Source organism: Pelobates fuscus, chromosome 1 (assembly GCF_036172605.1).
Source record: "Pelobates fuscus isolate aPelFus1 chromosome 1, aPelFus1.pri, whole genome shotgun sequence".
NCBI classification, from domain to species: domain Eukaryota; kingdom Metazoa; phylum Chordata; class Amphibia; order Anura; family Pelobatidae; genus Pelobates; species Pelobates fuscus.
The window spans coordinates 325766146-325779948 of NC_086317.1; the positions used below are offsets into that span (position 1 = coordinate 325766146).

Sequence of the window (13803 nt, forward strand, 5' to 3'; positions counted from 1 at the left end):
TTTTAAAGAAAACTAGAGCAGACAGGAATAAATGAACAGATCCTGAGAGAGGAAGGGAAGAGGAAGCGATTAGGGAAAGATAAGTTTGGCATGACAGTGCCACTTTGAAAAAAAAATGAAAATGTTACTGCTTCACCATAAATGTTAAACTTGTTCATTATTCCATTATGAACAAAGTTACAGCTGTAGTATCTCAAAATTAAAGGTTCAATTCCTGGCTTTTAAATGCCAGGATGCACACGTAGATTCTCAAGTGCATGTACTGGTTCAATGTTCTAATATTATCATCAATATTATGGGAGACAAATAAAAATCTATTTTTCATCCTGCAAACAATAAGCTTAGTTATATGGTAAGTAATGAGCCACCTCCCAGAGCCTTAGGAACTAGAGTAGGTTCTTACGGTGTGGCAGGGCACAGAGTGAGGCTTGATTGTAGGGTTTGTTAAAGATGTGAACTTTGTTTGCCTATGCAGGTGATCCACCCAATCCTGAAGATCTTGCTGGTTATTACACGATACAATTATCCTCTCAATCATATTACCTATAACAAAAAAACATTTGTATTTATTTTCTAGTTGATACAGATCTAGTAACTCACAAAATTATTTTAAGTCTGGTAATGTCAATCACTGAATAGTATAATAAGCTCTAAACTAATCAAGAAATAAGGAACTGCAGTATCACCTTATCAAAATGGTACTTTGATAGAGTGCAAGCGTGGTTGGCAACATCAATTCACAGGTATTACATCAACTATTTCATATATAGTTTTATGATAAATCTAGTAAGCATCAGGGAAAATAAAGAAATACACCTGACCAAAAATCTAACTTTTGACAAGAAGCTCCATTTAGTGGAACAAAATGTAATATCTCAGCTTTAATTTCCAAACTGCCAACCATAATTCCTGTTAGCCAATTCAAGTCAGCAGTAGATTTCAATATAAACAGTTTGTAGCCAAAAACCACTAACGGTGCAAGTTGAGGGAGAAGGGGATGGGGAGGGTGATTTGGAGAGTTTTGTTTTATTTTTTACTTTTTAACTCTTTTTGTGACCCCAAACCTTTTCCTTTTGAATTCTATGCATCCAAAATAGTTCTATTAATTTTACACTATAGCTTTAAGAATACAAACATTTATGATAGAAACATTTAAATGCATAAAGGGAATCAACACATTAAAGGAGCAGACTATATTTAAAAGAAGAAAAACTACCACAACAAGAGGACATAGTCTTAAATTAGAGGGGCAAAGGTTTAAAAATAATACCAGGAAGTATTACTTTACTGAGAGGGTAGTGGATGCATGGAAAAGCCTTCCAGCTGAAGTGGTAGAGGTTAACACAGTAAAGGAGTTTAAGCATGTGTGGGATAGGCATAAGACAAGGCCAGGGACTAATGAAAATATTTAGAAAATTGGGCAGACTAGATGGGCAGAATGGTTCTATTCACATTCTAGGTTTCTATGTATTCTCTCCGCAGCTGGCCCCACCAAATTGGCTGAGATCATCAGGCTTTATAATATTGGCTAAGCATTGGAAAGCTAGTGCACTACAAAATGCCACACTGCACCAATCAATGTGTGGTGTTTATGAGATCATCTAACTGAAATAGTGGATTTTTTGTTGCTTATTTCGGCGGAAGCACTCCTAATGGTCAGTAGTCAGTGTGAAAGCCTCTAGAGGCATGTTACCCAGGCAATGTTTTAAGTTGTTGGGTGAAAACGACAAGGGCATAGCACCCAGACTACTTCATTAAAATGCAGTTGTATGGGGCGAGTATAGTGTACCTTTAGGATAAGGTAGGAAGACCTTACCAGATATTTCATAAGCATTTTTCTGGTTTTCATTATCTTCAAGTTTTGTGATACTCATTCCTGTTAGTGGAAGTTTTCCCTGGGAACAAAAAACAAAAGAAAATATTGAGAAACAAATTATAGTTTAGACAACACAGCAATGCCTTTGGATCATAACTTTAATAGTTCTGTTTTCAAAAAGTGTTACAAGCATTTATTTACACACAATACCAATAATAGGCTGTGTTCAAGCAGTTCAGTCACTTTGTTTTTTATTTTTTTTTAAATAACTATTCATTGGAGGTTCATATACATCAGGTAAAGTACTGTGTAAATTGGAGTCAGTATCTTAGCAGTTTATAACACAAGGAGAACACTGGACTCTAGTAAACATTAATCACCATATTACAGGTAGGACAAAAAGGGGGCATTTACAGGTATCTTTGTTGGAAATTGTAAAGGCCATGACGGGTTAGTCAACTTTGTAACTGCACAGAAAACTAATTGTGATTAAAGGGTTAAAAAAAGTTGTTCCATGCTTTTCCAACACAAAGAGCAAATCCGCAAAGTAAAACTAAAATGTCAAACTTAAAGCAGATCTTTTACTTTTCAGTATTTCATAAAGATATAAGCTTTGAAATACTCATTAAAGGAACACGATAGTCAACTAAATTACTTTAGCTAAATAAAGCAGTTTTAGTGTATAGATCATTCCCCTGCAATTTCACTGCTCAATTCACTGTCATTTAGGAGTTAAATCATGTTGTTTCTGTTTATGCAGCCCTAGCCACACCTCCCCTGGCTATGATTGACAGAGCCTGTATGAAGAAAAACTGGTTTCACTTTCAAACAGATGTAATTTACCTTAAATAATTGTATCTCAATCTCTATATTGAACTTTAATCACATACAGGAGGCTCTTGCAGGGTCTAGCAAGCTATTAACATAGCAGGGGATAAGAAAATCTTAATTAAACAGAACTTGCAATACAGAAAGCCTAAATAGGGCTCTCTTTACAGGAAGTGTTTATGGAAGGCTGTGCAAGTCGCATGCAGGGAGGTGTGACTAGGGTTCATAAACAAATGGATTTAACTCCTAAATGGCAGAGGATTGAGCAGTGAGGCTGAAGGGGCATGTTCTATACACCAAAACTGCTTAATTAAGCTAAAGTTGTTGAGGTGACTATTGTGTCCCTTTAAGACTGCGTTGGAATTGAAGGGAAATTCCAACGCAAACCAAAAATACCATAAGACAAAGTCGGAACTACTTTACAGAGATAAAAAGGTTTAAAGGGAAGAGGACTTGGCCACAAATGCTCTAGCTCTTTTTAAAGGGCAGATTTTATATCTACATTGTGCAAGCAGTATTTCTAGCAAATGTATAGATTGGGAGAAAAACCTATTCGAAAATAGGTCTTTCTCCTAGATATAAATTATTTGACATAGATTCTATACCGAGGTACTTATTTACAGAGGGCCTTCTGTTTTCCATGGATAGAAACCACATTGTGTGCACTGTGGTTGCTATGGAAACGTCCTAGTTGACGTACTAGTGCTGGGTAGGGAGTATAGGAAGAAAGTGACAGACACCACTCTGTTCAGACCATGGCATGCTGACAATGAAGCCAGCAGGTTGGTATCATGGATGTTTGCCCTGCTCGGGTATGTGTCCCTATGACGGGCAAATCCACAAAAAGATAAGGAAGAGTGAGGGTGGACTGGATGTGGTTGTGACTCTTCTGTAAGGTCAAATCAATGAAGGAGCAGAGGGTTATGCAAGATATTTGTAGAATTAAAGTTAACAACCATCAGTGTTAGGTCTATAAAAGGCCACAGGTGTACTACATACATTGAGAATGCAACAATGAGATACAATTAAGATATTGCAAAAATGAAATCTGATATAAGAACTAATTACGCCATTGCTTTTGTACAATGCAGCTTGCATGCTTTCTCCTAAGATACCAAACTGAATTTCAAGAATAAATCTTATGAATGAGCTTCAAGTAATTCAAGTAATCATTGATCTAATCCTACAACAGTAGTAAAAAAGAGGTACTTTAATATTTTCCAAAAATGGTCACTTAAAGAGCAACAGCCTCTTAAATGAACACTATAGTAACCTAAATTACTTTAGCTAAATAAATCCGTTTTAGTGTAGAGATAATTCCCCTGCAATTTCACTGCTCAATTCACTGTCATTTAAGAGTTAAATCACTTTGTTTCTGTTTATGCAGCCCTAGCCACACCTCCCCTGGCTATAATTGACAGAGCCTGCATGAAAAAACTGGTTTCACTTTCAAACAGATGTAATTTACCTTAAATAATTGTATCTCAATCTCTAAATTGAACTTTAATCACATACAGGAGGCTCTTGGAGGGTCTAGCAAGCTATTAACATAGCAGGGGATAAGAAAATCTTAATTAAACAGAACTTGCAATAAAGAAAGCCTAAATAGGGCTCTCTTTACAGGAAGTGTTTATGGAAGGCTGTGCAAGTCACATGCAGGGAGGTGTGACTGGGGTTCATAAACAAAGGGATTTAACTCCTAAATGGCAGAGGATTGAGCAGTGAGGCTGCAGGGGCATGTTCTATACACCAAAACTGTAAAACATGTTCTATACACCAAAACTGCTTCATTAAGCTAAAGTTGTTCAGGTGACTATAGTGTCCCTTTAATTGTCAACTTAAAAGTTAGCCGTGGTAGTTTATTTTTAATTCTTTGTGGATTGATTTAAAAAAAAAAAATGTATTTATTTGATTTACATACTTTACCAGACAACACCAAGAAAAGAATGACATTTTTTAAATCCCTGCAATGCCTATTGCACTTCTACAGAACTCAGAACACACTGGGCTCACATAAACTTTTACAATATTTCCCCATTAATGTCCACGTGTGCATGAAGCCTTCTCTGTAAGAAGCATTTGTTGTTGGACAATGCCCAGTACCAACGAGTAAGCAAGCGCTGGGCAACAAGGTGCAGCTGCAGAGGCCAGGACTACAGTTATTAAAGTCTATGTTTTTAAGGATTAGGAAATTGTTGTGAAAATGTTAATAAACGAATTATTTGCAATGATGGCACACACGCATATAAAATTTTAGGCACTGTTGGACATAGCATTTCAAATTAATATTACATTTGCTGTATTTAAATGGTGTTTGTACGCAACATTTATAGTTTACCCTAGTTGTCATAAAAATAATTGGGGGCTCTGCAAAATCACTCATATGTGAACACGTAGACCACTTCACAAAAGACTTGGATGTCCCTGTATTTTGCTCTTTCATCCCTCTGCATCAATTCAGTCCCTCACTAATCTCAGAGTTGCCATTACGGTACTTCATGCCTCCCTAAGGCCAGCTGAGCTTCTTTTGTTATGGTTACAGTTACCAGTGACTCTCACTGTACTCATATCTAGCAATACCAGCTACCTCTTAACATCCATGCACCTCTATTACAGTAATGTGATATTTCTAAAATGTAACTACCGGTACTTTCATTTATGTTTCATCAAGCACATATGTAAAATAATAATGAAAAAAATATTAACTGGACATGAAAATAAATCCTAAACTATTTTTAAATATAATTTCCAAATAAAGTTATTGTAATAAACAAAGAAAATAAAAGCAAACAAGCAGAAAACATATGTTTTAAGACAACTTGACATTCGTTAAATAGATACTGAGCTATTGAAAAAAATATATAATTAGAACATAAAATATACAATTATAAGCTTTTAAGTTACCTGATAAATAAAACCACTCATTCTTGGACTGGCTGAAAGCATTAATAATACATTAGGAAAGAGTAAAAGGTACCGTTCATTCTTCTCCTAAGATTAAAAAAAAAAAAAAAAAAAAACAGGTAAATTGTGTTAATGCTGATGAATATACTTGTCCAAATAGATATATAACTAAAACAGTCACCATACATTAACCTCTTAAAGAGACATGCATCACTTGAACACAACGGTCTCATTCAAAGGCTTTTGCTTTTAATGACACAGTTGTCTCACTCTGCAGGCTGAAAAAACAGGCAAGCATGATTATGTTTTATGTTTTCCTGCTTCTTCATACTTATACAGAAGAAATAAAAGATAGGTTAGCGCTAATAATACAATGGGTAGGCACTAATTTTATTTATTTATTTTGTTTTAAATTTTGGCGCAGCCTCTTTCTTTTTTTTGCACATTCTTCATACTTATGCTTTCCACACCCACACAGGGGGGGGAACATTGATCTAGCCAATCAGTGTCCGATCGCTAGGAATGTTGGAAAATAGCACTGAGTATTCCTAACAGATTTACACATGTGTAGTTGGAAGATCTCTTCACCTGGCAACATACTGACAAAGAGAGAAGAAAGAATGTCCTATTGGTGTGATTCATGCTGAGTTGCTCTCTCCTGCTGCTGCACAATAATGTCATGAAAACGGATGGTTTGTTAAAACTAGTCCAAAACAAATGGCTGGGGGGGGGGGAAAAAAACTCCCTTGGCTGAGAGATGTTCCCAATAATGCAATCTGACAAAGTACATAGTAAGTTTTTACACATTACATACTTTTCAAAGATTTTACTTGCTTTATTTTGGTTTGTGTATTTCCATTTTATATTATACAACAAGTTCAACTAAAGAATACTTAAAAGAAATTAAATTGCCTAATTTGTATAGGATAACAATTCATTTTTAGAAGTTCTAAAAACAAATATGGCAGGAAGCGAATTATGGTTTTAAAGCTAAAATTGTGCACAATTTGGCATGCTGAGATTACAAATTTTAGAGTAGTAACAGAATCCAAAACAGCTATACAAAAGTATACATATTTGTAGAAAGTACATCCTCTTCCCATCTGTGGTACAGTCAAATGCATCCTTTAGAGAAGCATTATAGGATCACTAAATGCAATCGCGTGCATGTGTGCAGTGCACTCTTTCACTCACAGCGAGATTAGCCATGTGACAGCTCATCTTGTGAATAGAGCACGTCGTCCTCTTCCTAATCATTGAGGAGAGGAAGTGAGGAAGGGCTATGCGGGTAGATTAAGGTGGGTGGACAAGGGGCTGGCTTGAGAGAGGAATGAACATTAAAATGGAACAAGTTCGAAGGACTTTGTGTGCAAATCCTGCGAGCACACAGCATTAACAGGGTTCTACTTAGAGGCACGCTCACAGCGCTGCCAGCAAGAGAAGGAGCAGTAATATTTTCACAGAACACATAGTAGTCATTCCGGAGCAGAGTTCTAGGCTGCCAACGTTACATGTGCTGGGGTTGAAATTGCACCCCTGCACAAAATGACAAAATGTTCTGTATAGGCAGGTTTTCAAGATGAAATGCTAAAGATTGCTGCAATCTAAGAGCAGAAGTGGTCATGGTGGTTGGAGTAACCCGATAATCCTGCCTCCGCCGTCCCATTTTAAAATACTTTCTTGCAGGTAGCTGCACACTAATCTGTGATATGACTGACTCTTTCTGTCCCTCCATCGTAATCTTAAAGAAACACTCCTAACACAAAAGCATTTTAGCTTGCTAAAGTGCTTTATGTGTGAAGAGTATGACCTCTTTATTCCCCCATTTCAGAAAAGTGCCAAATAATACAAAAAAATGAATTAACATTATTACACCACCCCAGCTGTTACTTTATTCCCTTATTACGTTTTAAAACAAGATTGTGCAAAGACATGGAAATCTAGCTTTAAAATAAGCAGACTTGATCAAAACATTTTTCATTCACATTAAGAAACTGCTGCCCTCTACCACGTTTTAATCATGCAAAATTCTACTCCTTGCAGAATTTAAAATCATGTTCAATACAAAAAAAACCTACCTCAAATTATGCCCCACTCAGTTATAGCTGCCTTTGTTATGGATGTAAATTAGTGATAGTAAAATGTCTATTTACTGTGTATACCTGTATTCAATATTTACTCAAAATGGCTGCTAGAGCACCCTCTCCCTCCGACTAACTAACTCGTGTAACAAGATGGCGCCTACATCCGGAGTAAAGTCCCGGGATGATGGTGACATCACGCCTCGTAGGATGTGCATTAGATAAGACACTTTAACACCTAACCAATTGAAGATGTATTCTTTCTGTTATCTAAATTTTTGCATATGGTGTATTTTTGCCTTTATATGGGGCTTGCCGCCCACCTAATTAAACATTACAAAGTTTTTCATTAACCTGATACCTGTGTCTCAATGTGATTTACTTAAGAAGCGTGCACTCATTTATTTTAACAATTTGGAAGGGAGCAGATACTTAAACAAACAAACACTTGGTTTGATCCACAACATCTATAAGTATTTTGATTTTTTTGTTTAATTAACAGCAGCAGGGATGAAATACAGTTCTTTTTTCAGTCTGGTACAGACAAATCCAGACTAAGATATAGAAAATATGAAATCATGTCGTCAAGTGTCAAGTTTTGCCACCAAGTCTACTACTCAATATAGAAAAAGAAATACGTTAAAAACAAAGCATTTTAAATAAATTACAGAAAGTTCCTCACCATAGTATAATACATAGCTGGATTATTGAATTATTTTAATGTATTATGTACTCTGTAAGGAAAACACATCTGAATCAAAATATACGCCATTACCTCACTCCCGGCACACTGTATCAAAACTTGGGACATGTATAAAACTGTGCCTAATGTCTTGATGTCTTCCCCCTCCCACCCACGAATGGCTTCATTCAGAATCTGCAGCTCCAACTCCTTTCTTTTTCTCACTTCTTGACATTGTGCCTGTAAATACAAAATGCATCCATTACTGACCAGGAAGTCTTTTGATAAAGCCTCTGGAGAGGCGAAACGCGTCAAGTGGGACCCCCTTATTTTTGGACATTTGTACCTATACTTTTATATGTGATATTTTATAATAAATAGTCTATTTTATACATTTAGACATCTATTTTTTATTATTTTATATTCATTATTCCTTTATGTCCTGTTAACTACCTGGTGCCATCATATCCTTAGGTGGGGATAGTACCACCCGAGCTGTGATAACTAGAGCAAGTCTTGCTCTACAAATTGTAAGTACATTACTTTATCTTACTACCCTGATTTTATAGTACTTACTACACTATCAGAGCGTCTCTTTCTCTTTTATCCCCATTGTGCATTTGGAGGACCAGTACCATCTTTACCATCTTACATCCTTAGACGGGGATTATACCGTCCACGCTGAAAAAAGTAGAGCTCTTATATAGCTCTACCGTATGTGAGTGTTTTTCCCACAGTTACCTAGCACAAATATTTGCACTGTTATATACTGTATTGCACTATTATTTTTTTCTGTTTTATTATTCCGAGGTATTTTACCAACTTTTCCTCGCAGAGGTGTATGTACGTATAATATTTGGGCGCAGTATACGCCACATTCTATATTTTTTGAATATTTTGTTAACTGTTGCTATGCTCGTTTTATATGCAGTGTGTAGCAGTCGTCTGAACATTATATCAGTTATGTATTTTTATGTAAAACTGTATATTTTGCTGTACAGAGAGATAATGTGATTAACAGTACATTCTTGCACAATTATCTCTCCTGTACCGCAAGGCATGCTGGGAAACAGCCTTGCGGGCTAAGTTCCCCACACAGTCCTCTGTAGTAAAACCCCTGCAATGTCATTCAGGAAACCCCTTGCATGGGGTCATGCATAAATACTGTGACCGCAGAATAAAATGACAGTTGACAGTTGGCTCCCAGACTTTGTGTCGTCTAGTCCTTGGGGAAGAGGGATTATTAATACGCTGCCTGTGTTATACCTGTTTTATCCTGACTACCAGCGGAGATACTGTGGATTATACGGCTACTCCGCTACACATGTGATAGGATGAGTGTGGCAGGGTGAAAGGGGGAGAGTGTGACAGATTGATGGAAAATGAGTGTGACACGATTGGGGTGTAGGGGTATGTGTGACAGTGCTAGAGAATGTGAGTGTGATAGGGTTAATATGGCAGAGCGATGGGAGGTGCGTATGGAATGGGAAGTTATTGTGAGTCTGGCATGGTGAAGGGGGGTGACCGTGTGTGTGGTGTGACAGTTACACAGACACACATGCAGATAAACACACACTGACATACATGCAGACACGCACCATATAACTCATACAGACACATATACAGATAGAGACGCACAGATACACACACTGCCAAACATAATACACAGACACACAAACTAACACACATATACACCGAATGACACACATCCAGATACATAGGGCAGACACTGACATACAGATACGCAGACAAACAGATACACATACTGACAGCCACTAGAGCCAGGCTCAACACTGAAATGTAAACATTCAATGCGGCGTGTTGCCTTTTCAATTTAAATAAGTCAGAAAAGTCTGTACACTTAAAACACAGGTGCATTCTTGCTTATTATATCTGTAAAAGTGAAATTCAAGACAAGAATTGTAATTACCATCAGTTATAATAACATAATATAAGGCACACACATATTCTTACCGAAAGGTTTTTAAAAGCCGTCATGGATTTCTGGATATCTGATCTATCTGGATGATAATCCTATAACAAAGATAGGTAAGCATTAAACTGCTAATTTGCCACGTTAGAAAAAAAACTGTTGTAAAAAGAATTTAAAAAATAAAATAACATACAATAAGGTCAGCACTTAAGGAACATTACAGAACAATGATAAATATGACATTAAATGAACACTCAACACACACTAAGCACTTCTGACTGCTATATGTGTGTGGTGTCTATTTTTTTATGACAGTTTATTAAAGTTCTGATTTTGACAGAAATCAGCACTTTTATAACTGGGGGCAGAAACACCTCCCTGACTTTTTAGGCAGCTTTTATTCTGCTTCTGTTAGCCCCACAGTGCTAATGGAATTGGCAGGCACCCTTGGGTTGTACATGCCTGCCATCTCCTCTTTTCAATGAGCTGTACTTCAACTCATTAAGAAGCATAGGAAAGCCACAACACAAGCTTCTCAATGAGAAGTCTCTGATTTTTGCATGCCCTGTCACAAATGGGAAGTCTGAGTTTGGGATAAAGTGAAGTGCTTGCAAAGGCTGCACACAGCAGGCCTGCAGTTTTGCATGCTGTTTTGTCACATACCTTCAAAGAAAACCATGCAGAAAACTAAATATGCATGCTTTCTTTGGGGTATCTATTAAATTGTTAATTACAAAAAAAAAAAAAAATCATCAGTGGAGTGCTCCTTTAATGCACTATAGAATGCCAAGATCAGGCATATCATACATAGATAATAATACTCTTTATAAACAAACATGTGATATAAAGATGTGATATTTTTGAAATTTTCATTTAAAAATATATGAAAGTAAATAACTATCTAGAGTAAAGTCAGTAACATATACAACCAAAATAAAACACTTCTTTTACCAGGTGTATGCGAAGTAAAAAAAGTATTCTAACGGTTTCTGTTTTTACCTCCATGTGCCTTTCTAACTCTTTTAGAAGTGTTGGGTATTTGTCCAGGCGCATAAATGGCTTACTCAGACCTGTTGTCAACACGAGAATACCAGGGCTGCTTGCACCTTTCATCTCCATGAACTCGCCAAGTTCCTCACTATAAGGAAAAAAGAAAATCTCTGTGAATCAATGCAAACCATGGAATTTATGAAATATTTCATAGCAACAGCTGAAAGAGACAGAAGATAGATCAAGCATGCTTTATTAAATTTAAAGTGAAAGCGCTTCAGACTGGGTTTTTTGCCTTTTTTTGGATCAACTGCAAAAACATATGTGAGGAAGGCTGAACTTGATGGACGCAAGTCTCTTTTCAGCCTATGTAACTATGATTAAAACATTTTCTTTTTTTTTTACCAGATAGGAAATGTGAGGTCAAATACATTTAAAAGTATTTATTTTTTTCATTAATGGCCACATTTCTTATGGTAAAATATAGATTTAAGCATATAAACCACTGCTTATTGATAAGTGTTAAAGCATCTTCCCATATTCCTTCATTGCACAATACGCTTACTATATTTCTAAACATGTGTAAATTGAAAACATTAAAGGCCTTTTAATAAATGTTTATTACATACTTTTTCTTGCTTTACTTTGGTTTGTTTATGTGTGTACTTACTGGATAAAAAAAGAAGTAATCATCAAGTGATGCATGTCCCTTTAAAGTTAATTATGCTAAATTACATACATTTTGAACAGTAAATCACTATATATCAGTGTACATTCTAGTGAGCTAAGACAAAAATTACATTAAAAAATGGTTTCTAATTGTATCTCTGTTCACTTAAATATTAATACTACTAAAAAGGTCCATATCTCATCTACAGTATTTCAAGGAAAACAAAAATCAAAGCAAACCTGACCTACATCAGTTATAAAACAGTCTCCAACACGCTTTGCTTTTCAGTACCTTGACCTGTCCCTTTAAAACACTACCTGAACTGTTTAAATCATTAAGATTGCAGAGCTCCACGAATACACTTTCAAAGGCACATTAACTGTATAGGTTATTATAAATGATAGATTATTTGTATACTGTAGATCAGCAAATGCAAATATGATTAATAGAAATTAGACTTTTTATTATGACAGTACAAATATTTTACCACTTAAAAGGGACACTAAGCAACAAAACAATATCCCTATGAAGTGTATGTGGTTAAAAAAAAAAAAATGCTGTCCCTGTTCTTGGAAAGTTTAAAACATTGTCGTTTCTGAGAAAAGACAATGTTTACCTTTAGTTCAAAACAGGTCTGAAGTGTCTGTCGCTTTCTCATTACATCCTTAAGTTTTCAACGCATTTCAGTGTCCATGATGTCGAATGCAACTAATGCTTAAAGCATTGATTTTGGGGATAGAGGAAAAACTCATGCACATGTTATTCAATTCTTCAGAATTCATGACTGCAAAGGATGATGATTGAATAGCAAAGAGGATAATGTCCCAGGACTGGAATAAATGTAATAGCGATTTTAATTTAAAAGAAAATAGTAAAATGTTCTCTAAAGATAATGAGCAGCGTGGAACGTCCTGTTGATTTAAAGCTTTAGACAATAGAGGCTACATTTAAAAGTTAATTCTGGGGCAAACTTCTAAAAGGGGGTTTCAGAATGAACATACACAGTTCGTATCCATGGTTATTGCTCCACTTTCAGAACTTTGCTCCAGAATTAATTTTTATAAATAACCCTCACAGACTGTAAAAAGAGCAAGTTGTTGTAAGGACACAAAATGTTATGCAGCCTATTAAACAAAAATAAATAAAAAAAATCCTTAGAAGTGTCATCACTTGCTCGAATTATCACTCGAGATTTATTAAGAAGATGCAAATTCACAAAAAATTACTAATAAAAGGTAAATTACTAAGATTTGGAATTTCAGTCAAACCCACAAAGCAGGTCACAGTACATTACTAGGCAGTAAGCAATAAAATAAAATAGGATGATACGTATCGAAAACAAACAACTGACTGCTAAGAAAATATCAAAAAGACACAAAATATAACATATTATAACATTTATACATACATATACATATATTTTTCTTTTTTTAACAGGGTATGCAGCAGGTGGAAGACCATAAACCTAACTAATAGAACGATGCTGCTTTGGACACTTTTCTATTCGCAAAAAGATTGGGAAAGCTGGACCCATACCAAACCACAGCAGGTGAATTGCCCCAAATTAAATCACTTTACACAATCGAAACAGGTTCTGAAAAGAAACCGGATATGGCCTGCTGAAAGCAATGAGAAATTTGACATTCACCCATGATAAGCCTTCACATGTGCCACAATGCCTCTGTTATCTGAAAATAGAAGCAGCAGAAATTACAACAATTCTGTGATTCCAGCTGCACTGTGAGAGACAAAAGTCCTTTTATGCAGGGAGACCTGATTGTTCCAAGGACGGTGCAGAACATCTCATTGGTGCTCTGCTAAGAGGCATTGTGAGCTGCGGACAAGCACAAAAGGGTCATGATCACAGGGTGAACACGGGTAAAGATTGTAAGTCAACAA

The 13803-nt window shown here is 36.0% G+C and overlaps 1 protein-coding gene across 3 annotated transcripts in view; it reads right to left on the minus strand.

Moving 5' to 3' along the window:
- Positions 1 to 13803, minus strand: part of ARHGEF7 (Rho guanine nucleotide exchange factor 7) — a 149030-nt gene that overhangs the window by 25832 nt on the left and 109395 nt on the right. For all 3 annotated transcript variants that reach the window (XM_063459854.1, XM_063459861.1, XM_063459868.1), the window contains 6 exons: positions 11244 to 11382; positions 10286 to 10345; positions 8405 to 8551; positions 5549 to 5635; positions 1817 to 1895; positions 404 to 543 (listed from right to left, as the gene is read on the minus strand). In XM_063459854.1, coding sequence (XP_063315924.1) covers positions 404 to 543; positions 1817 to 1895; positions 5549 to 5635; positions 8405 to 8551; positions 10286 to 10345; positions 11244 to 11382 — 652 coding nt within the window. The remainder of the gene's footprint in view (positions 1 to 403; positions 544 to 1816; positions 1896 to 5548; positions 5636 to 8404; positions 8552 to 10285; positions 10346 to 11243; positions 11383 to 13803) is intronic.